This window comes from Spea bombifrons, chromosome 3 (assembly GCF_027358695.1).
Source record: "Spea bombifrons isolate aSpeBom1 chromosome 3, aSpeBom1.2.pri, whole genome shotgun sequence".
In the NCBI taxonomy this organism is placed as follows: Eukaryota; Metazoa; Chordata; class Amphibia; order Anura; family Pelobatidae; genus Spea; species Spea bombifrons.
This window is the reverse complement of record NC_071089.1, coordinates 42,109,018-42,123,237: the sequence shown is the minus strand read 5'-3', so window position 1 is coordinate 42,123,237 and position 14,220 is coordinate 42,109,018. Positions and strand designations below refer to the sequence as shown.

The following is a 14,220-nucleotide window of genomic DNA, read 5'->3' as shown; positions in this document are numbered from 1 at the left end:
CCCTTGTACTTACCTTTCAGCAGTCCTGCGGCGAGTCTCCCTGTTTGGACCGCATCTTTCGCTTAAAAAAAAAAAAAAAAAAAAAAAAAAAAAAGGGGCTTGGGGCGGCAAAGTGCTGCCCCTTCAAAAGTGCCACCTGGAGCGGTTGCCCCACTCGGCTCCATTGTCGGGCCGGCCCTGGGAGTATACATTTGCTAATACTAAGAAGCTTTATTGGACTCTCAATGCTTAACAGTGTTCAAGCTAAATAGTCTACACATGAACTCAAATGAGGCTTTAATTTAAAGTAATCTGTGGTGCACAATCTTGGTTAATTTCATATCATTTTTAATGTCAATTTAAAACGAAAAATATTCTTCAGAATTGTAATATTCTTGTTAAAACATAGTTGTGTCAATCAGATTATAAATTGTTTCCTTTTTAGCATTTGGCCTATATTTATATAATTTTGTTGCAGTTTTCCTTTAATGACCATGTTCATACAGTATGAAATGGCAAATACTCCACAAGATGGTTAAGTAAATGAGCAATAAGGGAGGTATTCACTCCAAAGGCTATGCAAATTTTATACAAAGCATTATTCCTCTTCACATAGTTTCTGGTGCTCCTAGGAAGTAATGTTAGTTCCAGTGCAGAAGTAGCCAAGGGAGCATTTGGCTATACGAGATAAATGTTCAATTTCAATATGTTACCGGTGTAGATTTATATGTTAGTATGGCAATGTAAGTAATGTATATCATTTCGGTCATCTGTTTCAATCCTTTTTTCGCATTTTTGATCTTGGAGCTGAAAAAAAGGAAAGCAAATGCTTTTCTCACATTATGAAACTTTGTACACAAACAAATCATGTATGTAAACGAACTAACCATTTGGGTTTTCTTGCTTGTAAAAAGCTTTAAGCATTTCAACGGCTCTTCCAGCTTGGCATCCAGCTATGCACTGTTAGAAAAGCATTGTTGGATGTTACAAACGGAACACTGCACAGGCAAATAAACAGGTTCACTTGAAACATGGAAACCCTAGGGACAGAGTCCACAGCACGAGTCCTTGGCGCACAAGTGAATGATTTGATACTGGCGCTAATAATATCGGTTACTTTTTTCAGTTTCATAATGCGTATTGTTCATCAAATTTTATCTGATCTTCAACTAAATCACAACAGACAATTACAGTCTACTTTAACTAATAAGACAGAGTATTTGTTTCCATGTCTTTATTTGAAATGTTCAAGAAAATAGTAGATGAACCCCTAGGCTGGCAAAATTGAATTGCAGTAAGAAGTCAGCTAACCTGGAGTCCAATCAATAAGACGAGATTGGGAGGTTTGGGTAAGAGGTGTCCTTTACTATAAAAAAAAACCTAGAAAAAGTTTCAATTTGCTATTCACATGAAGCACTGGAACAGGCCAACACCTTTGTTGAGGAGTCTAGCACCCTTAAAACAATAAACCAGAACATTGTTCATGGCAGGACATCACAGAGTAAAGCCGTTGCTGTCCCAAAGAAAACATTGCGGAACATGTGAAATTTCATACTGTGTGTTCAATAATGACGTGGAAGTGTATCATAATTCAAAGCAGATTGTTGTTGAAGATCATATTAAATTTAATCACCCATATTTGCAAATATCCAGGTAATTTCAAAGAAATCACACACTTCTGCAACTATGTGTGAAAATATTGCCACCTTTGTTTTATTAGCTCCAAACACATAATTAGAGTTCTAATTACACAAATGTGGAAATATTCAGATAGGGCAGGTATTCAGATCCACAATGGGGCAGATACAAGGAGAGGGAGAACCCTCAATTCAGCCGGTGTGTGGGACACATTTTGTGTTATATCTCTGTTCCAACCTAATATGGATCCTACAGATGGAGTAACATTACTTGGATTCATGTTTTTGAGACCATGAAATCTGTCATCACCTTAACACAGTCAACACAGGCGTTAAAATCACCTGCAATGTTATCTATTTAAAGTTAAATATTTTATCTTCCAGTATAGCCTGTCTAATATGATTAAGTTTAATAAAGTTAACCATGTGGCTCCATTGTACAAAAAAGAAATTGACATGTCAAGCTGCAACCAAATGTCTAATTTTGCAACAGGTACTTGTCAATGGATTGTATAATAGCACCATGTATATATGAAAATCTTTATGAACGAAATTGGAAACATTTTCTATCTCACGTATATAACAATGCAATGACCTTGGCATATACCTGTGATGTTTAATCTGCAGCCCTGAAAGCAGCCATTGCTGTCAGTTGTGATATTTTGGCTAACTTTCCCTGCTGAAACACCACACTTAGCTGATCCATTATGTCAATGCTAATGAAGTCCTTTTTGTTTAATGATTTTTTCCCCACATACAGTGTGAGGCTGAGTAATGACAATTATTATAATGATAATTAATGGATTACAGAGTTTAAACAAACACTGTGCAGACTCAATTAACTTGAACACAGGGTCTATACCTTAAGCGGTGCTCCAGTATTAGGAATATCATCTCCAGATACACTTAGAACTGAACCACACCCTCCAAACCTTTCATTCCGACATCCATACATCACCAGGGGAATTCATGATCTTGTGTCAAGAGAAGAAACCAGCAAAACATTTTGCACCAGTTGACTGAAATATTACCACTTATAAACAGTGACAATATAAACATTTTACAGTATATGTCTTCTACCTGTGTACAAAGTAATATCTGTAAGTATTAGTGACCAATCTTTTAATGTATGCATTTGTATAAATAAGATGTGTAACACACCAAAAGCTAAGTACATTAAGTTCCATTATGAAAAAATACATAAAGCCCGCAGAAAAGTTTAACCCCTTCAGTCCCCTATGGACATCCCGGTACGTCCATAAAATGCATCTCAAGAAACCCATATGGACGTACTGGTACTTCCTGATCTTCTTGCAGCGTCAGGGACACATCTCCTGAGAACTCTTTTCAACTCCTCTTGCGAGTGGCAAAATCTTGCATTGGCGGTTCTGACCACTCTCCTGGGGTGGGTGTTTGGTTGATCGCTTCCTAAACTCCTTTAAAACGGGCATCTGCCGCCATACAGTGTATGGCAGACATTGACACCCCAGGGAGGGACCAAAGGCGGCCCCAGAAGCCATTCTCGGTGTTGCTGAATGCCTCAATATCGGACAGTCAATAGTCATGAAGTGTACCCATGTAAATTGTACATTATTTTTTCAAGGAAAGATAGAGCTTTCTTTTGATACTATAGTTAGATGATTAGCAACCGCTCGGCGCCCCTCGTTCTCCCCCGCATCAAAAAAAAGAAGACAGCGTTTAAAAGCCGATGGCTGGTGCCCGCTGCTTCACTGCTGGGTGCCGAAATATGACGTCATATTACGGCGCTCAGCAGTGAAGCAGCGGGCACCAGCGAGCGGTGCAGGAAGACAGCAGCATCGTGCTCCCGTCGCTGGACTTCAAGGTGAGAGAGGGGGGGGATATATAGTGGGTAGGGGGAGGGAGAGGGGTTAGAAAGTGATAAGGGAGGGAGGGGGTTAAAAAGTGATGAGGGAGGGGGTTAAAAAGTGATGAGGGAGTTAAAAAGTGATAAGGAAGGGAGGGAGTTAAAAAGTGATAAGGAAGGGAGGGAGGGGGTTAAAAAGTGATAAGGAAGGGAGGGAGGGGGTTAAAAAGTGATAAGGGAGGGAGGGGGTTAAAAAGTGATAAGGGAGGGGGTTAAAAAGTGATAGGGGAGGGGGAGGGAGAGGGGGTAGATATAAGTAAAGAGTGTGCATTAATGTGTGGATGCATTGAGTGAATGAGAGAGAACATGTGTTAATATGTGAATGTATTGTCTGAATGAGGGAGAGCATGAGTTAATGTGTGGATGAATTGTCTGAATGAGGGAGAGCATGAGTTAATGTGTTGATGCATTGAGTGAATGAGGGAGAGCATGAGTTAATGTGTGGATGAATTGTCTGAATGAGGGAGAGCATGAGTTAATGTGTGGATGCATTGAGTGAATGAGGGAGTGCATGAGTTAATGTGTGGATGCATTGAGTGAATGAGGGAGTGCATGAGTTAATGTGTGGATGAGTTGTCTGAATTAAAGTGTGAATTAGTGAGTGACTGTAAAAGTGTTTGTGTATCATAGATGTATAATTGTGGAAGGGCAAAGATGGCGCTAGCAGGAGGTTTGAGCCTTGGGGACCAAGATGGCACAAGCAGGATGTATATGGGACAAAGATGGCACTGGCCGGACTGTTTGGGGACAAAGTTTACTTGTGCTGGGCTATTTGGGGACAAAGATTGCAAATCTTATGTGTGTAATCTGGGTGCTGGCCAGGTTCTATGTGGGCAGTGTGGACGTCAGGGCTGGCTTTGGGGTGTGCAACCTGTGATCTATGCCTGTAATTTAGGGGGTTTTAAATATACCTTTTAATGCCGTGTTTTTATGTGAATTCCAATTGATCTTTACCTGCAAAGCTGGGTTTTTGTGTTATTCTGTAGATCCATATCTGCTATGCTATGTTTCCATACATTATTTATGTGTACCTGCAAATACAGGGTTAATATGTCTTATTCAGTTGATCTATACCTGCGATGCTACGTTTCATATATTATTATTGTATACAGGATGTGTATGTCTGATTCTTTTTATTTGATATATATACCTTCAGTGCTGAGATCACAAGTGAATTTCAATTGATCTGGGTTTGTGTGTTGATCTATACCCGCTATCGGCAGCAGGGACTAAGGACAGGGGCGCAATTTCAGTGCTTGCCATAGGCGCTATTTTCAGTAGATACGCCTCTGGTGTTAGGGCAATGGGATGTAAGGGTTTTTCTTTTTTATTATTATCTTTTTTATATATATTTTTTTAATTTTTTGTATTTTTTATACATATATATTTTTTAACTGAACATGTTATTAATACCAGTGATGTCACAATGACATCACTTAGCTCACTGTTTTGTTTTTTAAATTATTTATTGTATTTTACTTTCAATTCTGTTTTTATTGATTTTAAAGTATATAAAAGGAAAACAGTAAACATTAACATGACTTCAGAAAAAACACAAATAAGGGAAAAATAATTACTAAATATATATTGCTCATTCATTTTATATTTAACTTAATACAGTTCATGCATAAAACTTTAAGTTTGTATCGCCCTCCCAAAAAAATAGAAAGAAAAAAAGTAAGAAAAAGGAAAGAAAAAGCCGTAGATATGTTTTGATCAATATTTGAATCATACTTTCTTTAATTTTGTAATCCAGTCCTCATATATAGTTGTTTTTCTTTTCTTTTCTGTTGTAAACTAATCCAATGAAGACCACTCTCCATCTGCAATTGGTATAAAACCTGATTTTTCAATTGTAATTGCGAGAAGGGTCTATTTTCTTTCCAATTTCTGCGAGTACATGAATAATTATCTTGTCCTTTAAGGAAAACTTAGGTGGAAATATATGGAGAAGAGCTAATTCTAATGTTTTACTGATCTTGATGTTATCTATATTTTCTAGGAAATCAAAAGCAAACCTCCAAAGAGGCCATACTTCTTTACAAGTCCACCATATGTGTTGAAAGTCTCCCTTTTCCTGGTTACATCGCCAGCATCTATCTGAGGAATTTGGATACATGGATTTTATTTTTGTCGGTATTAAATACCATTGATTTATAAGTTTAAAGTAATTTTCTCTAATTGTTATAGAATGTATTAAGTTGCATGTCATATGTACTGCTTTATACCATTATTTCTCTGCAATTTGTCTCATTGAGTCTCCAGCCCATTTAGTTATAATTGAAGTTGGAGGAATCTCATCCATTTTATTAATTACGTCATACGATTTGGACATTACTTTTTTTGTATCTTTCTTGTTAAATTAATTTTGAAGCTTAAAATTGAGTTCCTTGTCACCTTTGTATCTTGCTTGTGTTAAGAAAGATTTTATTCTTAATTAAATATTTCTGAGCTTTACAGGACAACTGATCAAATTATTATATTTCATCTTCAAGAAAAATATCTTCTATTACCATAATTCCAACCATTTTCCATATCCTTAAATTTATGTCAGAAATAATAGATTCTATGATATCCAGTTCCGCATTATCGAGTGTTTTCCTGATCTTTTTCCATTCTCGTAAAATATCTCTGATTATATAATTTTGTATTTCTTTATTTTTTACTTTTAATTTGATCTGGGGTTGCCACATACATGTTGACAAATTAATATTAGACATAAATCTTTCTATTTTGAACCAGGATTGATTAGTGTTCATTTGGGATTGTAAATTATATAAATGCACTCGTGTGCTTGCTTCATATGCACTTTTAACTCTAGGGTAATTCAAGCCGCCTCTGTTTTTTTTGCCAAATATTTAATACTAATTCGCATTTTTCCTCCGTTATTAATACATTTATTAAAACTGGCTTGCAACATATTAATCCAGGGGCTTGGAATTTTTAACGGAATATGTCTAAATAAATAGGTCCATTTCGAAAGTATACATGCATTAATCACATTTATTCTGCCAATCCAGGATAATTTTATGTTTCGCCATTCTTTTAATGAATGATTTGTTTCCTGTAAAAGGGGCAAACAATTCTGTTCGACTATATCTTCTACTTTTGGTGCTATTTTTAAACCCAAGTAATTAAGATCTTGCAATTTCCAAGTAAATTTATATTCCCGTTGGAATTATTATTTTAGATTGTGTTGATATATTTAATGGGAGAAATTCCGATTTTTCTATATTTGGCTTATAATTTGAAATGTTTGAATATTTTTTAATCTTTATCATCAGAGCCCCGATAGATTTTTCGGGTTGCTCTATAGTTATAAGAATATCGTCTGCATAGAGGCATATTTTTAATTCTTCTTGTTAAAAGCAGAAGCCTTTTATCTCATTGTTTTTTCGTATAGTCATTATGTATAGTAGAGAGGAAAGGGGACAACCCTGCCGAGTCCCATTTGTCAGTTTGAACCAGTCTGCTTTGATATTTTGCCCTATTGTTCTCACCGTAGAATTTGAATATAGATAATTGATTGCCAAAATAAATGGGCCATCGATTGTTGTATTTTAGTGATTTTTTAAAATGTATTTTCGTTTTTCAGAGGAGAGTGAGAAACATGGTACCCACAGACTTGAATAGAGATCACAGCGTCTGTGCCTCATCGAACTTCCGGGTGACGTCAGCAGTGACACAACCCAGAAGGGAATGCCTGATGGCGCGATCGGCATTAAAAAACGTAACAGCTTTTCGTGCCAGAAGCTGTTACATCAGATGGGACAGCAGAAAGCCGGCAATGCTGGCTTCTGCTTTCAGGGGGAGTCCAGGCTGTCAAACAGCCTGATCTCCCGCGCAGCAGCAGGGATGTGTCCCTGCAGCTGCAAGAAGGGCAGGACGTACCGGTACGTCCATGGGGATGCATTTTTTGGACGAAGGGGTTAAAAAAAAAAAAAACCTGTTTCCAAAATTTCATCAAATTATCTAGAAACACATGAGCTTCTATTTATATAAATCACATAAACATCTCATAAATTATTGCTATTAATATGTATGCTTGCAAAACTAGCCATCACAGAAAAAAATATTACCACATTTAACACGTTATAAAAAACAAAAACTCCAAAACACTATTTTGTTTCTGATTTTCTTCTTTTTAAGGTGGCTATCACTTTAAAAAGTGTCACATGATAAGGTGGCAGTATTTGTTTTATTTATATTGGATCGAGTCCCCTAAGAAACTTTTTTTTTTCAGAACTGTTTCCCCTTCCCCCAGGTGGCAGTATCCCTTGGTGTTTTCTTCCTTGCTCTTTCAGGCAGGACAGGAAACTGGGGGGGGGCACAGGGAGGTTAAGTAAACTTCACCCAAATCCTGCCTAAATTCCACCGGCAACAGAAACTCCCCAGTCTTGGGCAGGTCACAGTTTTTTCTTTCAGATTCTTACCCAGGTTGTTTGGCTCAGAGGTCCGCAGAGGCACCTGGAATTCCTCCCATGGATTCCAGGACGGGTCCAGCTCCCATTTGTTGGAGCCCCTAAGGGAAGCTGCCTAAGACATTCGCTGTCTTTATGGTGTTCGGTGGTGTGGAGACACATGCGTAGACACACATGATTATCTGAACTGAAGACTCATGGCGAGCCCTGATACTATGGATAGGAAAGGACAAGTTTTGGAGCAAAATTCAAGTCTTCAGTGTGTTTTGCTATAGCTCCTCAAGCTACCAGGTATCATGTATTATGTCCTGGGCTATTTATATACCAGATCTAGTGTATTTTATAAATAGGCTCTTTTAAATTTAAATTTAAATAATAAAATTATTTCAGGAGGCGAGTCTGTAATGATCCGCCTCTGAAACCTGCTCCTAATCAAAGCATTTGACTTGTTCCTCCTTGTACAGCTTGTACTATGTCCAAATTTCTTTCAGCCTTTGCAAGTCCCTTCAACCCCTCAATTTAGTGGCCAGCCTGTAAACATGTAAATGGAGTAATTATCTGATATTTCCTCTCAACCCCGAAATCAGACTTTACTAGTTTTCTAAGGAAGTTACAGATCACCAATGCTAGCCGCTCTCACGGTTTCTAGGGCACATCGCTTCTGGTTAGCCCACCTATTAGATGTTTTGTCTTCACATGCCCCCAAGGATAAATCTCTTAACTTTTAGAGATGGCCAGTGATTTTCTTTGTTATGCATCTTGAGGCTACTTGCTTAGCTGCAAAATCTATGGGTTTATCTACACTTGCTAGCCAAATAGCTTTTTTACAGCATATTTCGCCTCCAAGCATAGTGTTTGTTCTATTTCTCTGAAGGAAGGCAGACATTTGGCTCTCATTTGGATCATTTCAATGAGAAGCTGATTGAATAAACTTGGCCCCAAAATATAAAGAGGACTTGGAATTCTAACCTTCTCACAGATTCAAGAAGATAGATCATAACGTGATTTTTAATTCCGTTCATCCCAGTTTTCCTGGGAAGATTCATGGGGAAAACAAACCAATAAAGACAACAAGTTCTGATGGTCGGCTGCAGGTAGGGGGAAGGTGTTTTTTCCATCACCAGTGGTCCCTGTCTACAGGAAACATTTGGGTCTGTCAGATTATTTCAGAAGGTTATAGAAAAAGTTTCACTGGCTTCCTCCTCCAGTTTTTCTCGTGTCAGAAAAAAAGTAAATTTTTAAGTGGCCCTGGTGTTTGGAATCACAATCTACTAGACAAGCAGACTGTAGAGACAATTCCTTGAAGGAACGGGCACTTATTCCAAATATGATTTTTTGGCCTATTCTGGATCTGAGGTAAACAAGTTAGTGGAAAATAAACACTTCAGATTAGAGTCCCTTATGGATCCTCCATTCTCTATTTTTAGGCTCTCCCATTTGGCCTGTCTACGGCTCCAAGAATTTCAAAAAGTCAAAGTTTTTTGATTCAGTCCCAGGGTATTTACATCATCCTATACCTAGACAATTGGTTCATAAAAGGATTCTTCCAACTCACTACTCAGTCTCCTTATGTCACAGCTCATCACTTTCTCTCATTTCATCTCAAAGAATCTGGGCAGACTCCATTAACATGAAGACCTCTTCTTCCCAGCAACAAAAGAAGTGTCCTCAGAAGATCAGTCAGGAGGCCCATTCTTTATTCTCACCCATGAGGGTGTTGGGCTTGATGGTGTCTGCCATTGCACTGGTGCCTTGGGCAAGGCACGCCTGCGGCCTCTACTTTGTTTTATCCTAAAATCCTGCGACAGACGGCCTTACGCTCTGGAGAAGTTTGTTCACATACCCCAATGAATATGCCTGGCCCAAAGGACTGAGGTGGGAAAAGATTCCCTTACCAGGACAGGTGAAAGGATCTTAACCTATATAGCCTGGAAAAAAGACAGGGCAGGGGGGATATGATAGAAACATTTAAATACTTAAAGGGAATCGACAAGGTAAAGGAAGAGAGTTTATTTAAAAGGAGAAATACTACCACAACAAGAGGACACAAGCATAAACTAGAGGGGCAAAGGTTTAATGGTAACATCAGAAATTATTACTTTACGGAAAGGGTAGTGGACGCATGGAATAGCCTCCCGGCAGAGGTAGTAGATGTTAATACAGTGAAGTCATTTAAGCAAGCATGGGATAGGCATAAGCTATAAGCCAAGCTAGATATAGGATAAGGGCAAGTACTAAAGGAAAGTACTCAGAGGTTGGGCAGACTGGATGGGCCTACTGGTTCTTATCTGCCGTCACTTTCTATGTTTCTAAATATGCTGGAGCTAAAAGCAGTGTGGATGAAATTTCTGCATTTAAGTCAGTTTGCCAGGGCCTTCCTGCGCAGGCCCATTCAGACAATACTACAGTAGTAACTTATTTAAAAAAGGACAAGGAGGAACTCATGGTTCTCTGGGACGGGTATGCACAAAACTCACGGTTTGGTCACAGACAAGTCTCCTGGGTTTATCAGCAGTTCACACAGCTGATTACTATATTATCCTGGCAGGCAGATTGAGCACAGGCTCTCTCTTCCAAAGAGACTGGGAGCTCAGCAACAGGCTTTTTGCAGAAACCAACCAAAAATATTGGTACACCACAAATAAATGTTACGGCTAATGCAAAGCTTCCCATATTTTTTTATTTTTTTTGAGAGGCACTAACTATAGCCTGGATTATATTTTCCCTCTGATTCCTCGTATTCCTCAAAAGATTTGGAAAGAAAAAAATAAGGATTATTGTCATACTGCTGTTCTGGCCTGTGGGGGCCTGGTTCACCGATCTTATCCTTCTGTCTCAAGTAAGGTTTCTGAGACTCTTCCTGTCAAAGGGCATACTAGAACACTTGGAAATGTGATACATAGTTATAGACCTCAGAGTAATAGATCTTTGGCACTGATGGCATTAATGCTGAATGGAGCATCTTAAAGTCACTGTTTTTTCACCTGATCTCATTAAAGTTCTTATATTGTCTTTTAAGTTGACTACTTGGAAGTCGTAAATTTGGAACACGTTTTCCAGTCGGCGTTCACCTTTGGGTTTTTCCCCTCTGCAAGCTTTGGTTCCTCAAATTTGACAGTTTTGTTCCACTAGGATTTCAGGGAGGTCTCAGACCATCTTCTATTAAGTCCCGAATTCTGGTGTCCGCTCATTTGCAGATGATTTAAAGCTGTTGGAAATTTTCCGATCTCCTCCTCCTTCTCTTGGTTCTGGATAAGCTATGTGGAACTCCTTAAGGGTGGCTCCTTACAATGGCTTTTTAGTTGCCATTACTTGGCAATTACATAGTTGGATTACTGCAGAACTAGGTATAGTTTTAGGAACCTTACCAGATTTTCATACAGTTATGTCCTCCCTAAATATCAGTCAGTTACTTATTTTGTCTTCCTTCTGCCTAGATCTGGTTTCTCCCTAAGGAAAGTAATCTCCTTTTATTTGCACAGGACATCTCTATTTCAAAACTCTGATAATCTTGTTTTATCCTGTGATGGTGTGCCTCAAAAGGTCAGGGCTTCCAAGTCATCCACTGCTTGGATAAAGAGACTGTTAAATTTTCCTATGTTTTGGAAGGGTTTTCCATTACTGCCCGTTTCTACCTATTCCACCTATTGGGCAAAAGCTACGGCTGTCTCTCCTTAGCAGATTTGTAGCCCCACCACCTGGTCATCTTTACAGGCTAAACAACCTGGCCTCTGAGGATGCTGCTTTTGGACACTGCATCCTGCAGGCAGCAGTTAAGCATCCTCCCAACCCTTCTTAATTGATCTTGCAACATAAGGTATGCTGCCACTTGGGGGAAGTGGGAAGACAAAAACAGAAATTTTTTCCCCAAATATAGTGGCAGTACTTAAGGGGACAAGTAGTCTACAAAACACAAACGTGTGAAATCGTTAAAACCCCTATTTTACCTATAAATATGCCCCCCCCATACCATCCACAGTAAGACACTAAGAGACATTTTACCACTGATTTGGTAAGATAACCGAATAGTGTCCGTAAGACACCTGTCCTGCTGATTTTCCATAGTAGTTTATAAACAGATGGTCAGATGTTCGGAACTCTCATGTACGCTTTAGGTAAATCTGCAGCTCCCTTTTGACGTCTTTTTAGCGATGATGGCGATGGATAAAAGGTAGGTAGTACGATGGGTTGATTTATATTGGTTTTAAGTATGACTTTTGGAAGTAAAGTTTGAGATGCAAAACTACCTTATCTTGATGGAAAATGGTAAACTCTTGGGAAGAAGAGAGAGAGCTTGTATCTCACCGACTCTTCAAGCCGATGTGATGGCCACTAGGAAAGCAACTTTAAAGAAACTTCCTCCAGTAGTCCAAAAGGAGCTGAACAGAAAACCTTTAAAACCAAAGATAAATCCCTGGCGGGGAAAACATTTCTTGGGTGGCTGTTTCAAACCGGCATCTTTAAAAAAACTCTTCTAAGGAGATTTGAGGCTGAATCAACGAGTAGAAAGTGATTCAGTGCTAAAACCTGTCCTTTGAGAGTAGACACACTGGCAAAAAACCTTCTTGAAGGAACTGGAGAATGACTTCAGTGGGAGGATGGAGGCTGTTGAATCCACAGATCTGACACCATGAGAGAAACTTTTTCCATAATCCAAGATATATGCTTGAGGTGGATCTTCTCACTGAATTAAGCAGCACAGTAGCCATCTCACCTTCTATGCCGTGCTCTTGTAGAATATCTTTGCAGAAGCCAAGTAGTCAATATAAACATTGCTAGAGTGTCTGGGAGTGGATGTGTCTAGCAATCCTTCTGTTTGGGGGAAGTACCCAATATGCCACTGTCGGCAGTTTTAGTTCCGCAAACCAGCTGCAGTTTGGCCAATATTTGATTATTGCTAACACTTGAGCCTTGTCTTCCGGATGTTTTGAATTATCCTTGATATTAGAGCCACTGGGGGAAAAACATTTGCCATCCTGAAATACCAACGGAAGGAGAACCCGTCTACAAAATGTGGGAAATCACATATGTTCAGTGATGCAAAGATCGGTACCTTTCTGTTCTCCCAAGTGGCCAAGAGGTCTATTTCTGGAATGTCAAATCTGGAAATCAGAGCAGAAAACATTTTGCGGCTCAAGGGTCATTCTGTTTGAGACCATTTAATTCTGCTTTAATCGCCTGCAATGATAGTCTGCTCCTTTTATTTGGTTTGGTTGTCTGATTGTAATCTGACCGCTTTCTTTTTTATCCACGGGGGAAAGGCTCTGAGGGACTCTGAAATTTGACAATTGTGCTGCGTCCTCCAGTGACCAGCACCCCTGTCTGAATTGCCAATGTAAGTTTTAGATGCATCTGTGGTAATCATAATCCACTCTGGGAGTTGAACAAGCATGTTCCTGGAGAGATGTTCCGTAACTCTCCATCAACTCAGTTGTGCCAGAATCTCTTCTGGTACAGAAAAAAAACTGTGTCTAGATCTTCTTTCCTTGACCAATGCTTGAGAATTTCCCATTGAAGTGGTCTCATTTGAGCTCTTGCCCATGCGACTGCAAGGATGGAAGCTGTTAATAGACTCATGGCTTTTCTTACTGAAACACTGGGAACTTTTTGAAGAGCCAACACTTCTTTTCTTCTTTTTTATTTTGGGATTTGGCAAAACGGCATCTTGGTAGTTGGTATCAGATTGGATTTCTCACAGTTGATTACCCAACCATGCTGTTGTAGAAATAGGATTGTTCTCTGCAGATGTGCTTGAAGAATTGTGGGCAATTTTGCATTTATGAAACAGTAGTCCAGATAAGGCACGCAACTAAGGGAGTTAGGATTTTCATAAGTACTCTTGGGGCTGAGGTAAGACCAAAAGAAAGGGCTCTGAATTGAAAATGTAGAATTTGCTAGTATGATTTTTATTACAAACCTTAGATACTTCCTGGATGAGTTCGCTATGGGAAGTAGAAGCAATGCGTCTTTTAAATCCAGTGTTGCCATGGCATCCCCCTTCTGCAGAATGTGGGCCACTGACATAATGCTTTCCATTCTGAAACTTTGATACCTGATGTATTTGTTTATACTTTTTAGGTCCAGAACTGGTCGCCAAGAACTGGGACTAGAAACAGCCTTGAATATTTTCCTTGATATTTTGGTATCTTTTCGATGACGCTTTTGCGTAAAAGCCAAAGAGCTTCTGAGAACAGGGTGGAATTTTTTCGGTGAGATGGATAAGAAGATAGAAGGAATTGGGGAGGAGGCATCTCCATAAATCTTATTTTGTAGCATCCGTAACGATTCTCAGAATGCA

The 14,220-nt window shown here is 39.0% G+C and overlaps 1 protein-coding gene across 1 annotated transcript in view; it reads right to left on the bottom strand.

The window, feature by feature from the left end:
* Positions 1–310: 310 nt before the first annotated feature.
* ADAT2 (adenosine deaminase tRNA specific 2) overlaps positions 311–14,220 on the bottom strand; it is a 46,618-nt gene continuing 32,708 nt past the window's right edge. Inside the window, 3 exon segments of the mRNA XM_053460893.1 lie at positions 311–786; positions 867–939; positions 2,479–2,590. Coding sequence (XP_053316868.1) covers positions 755–786; positions 867–939; positions 2,479–2,590 — 217 coding nt within the window. The 3' untranslated portion in view covers positions 311–754.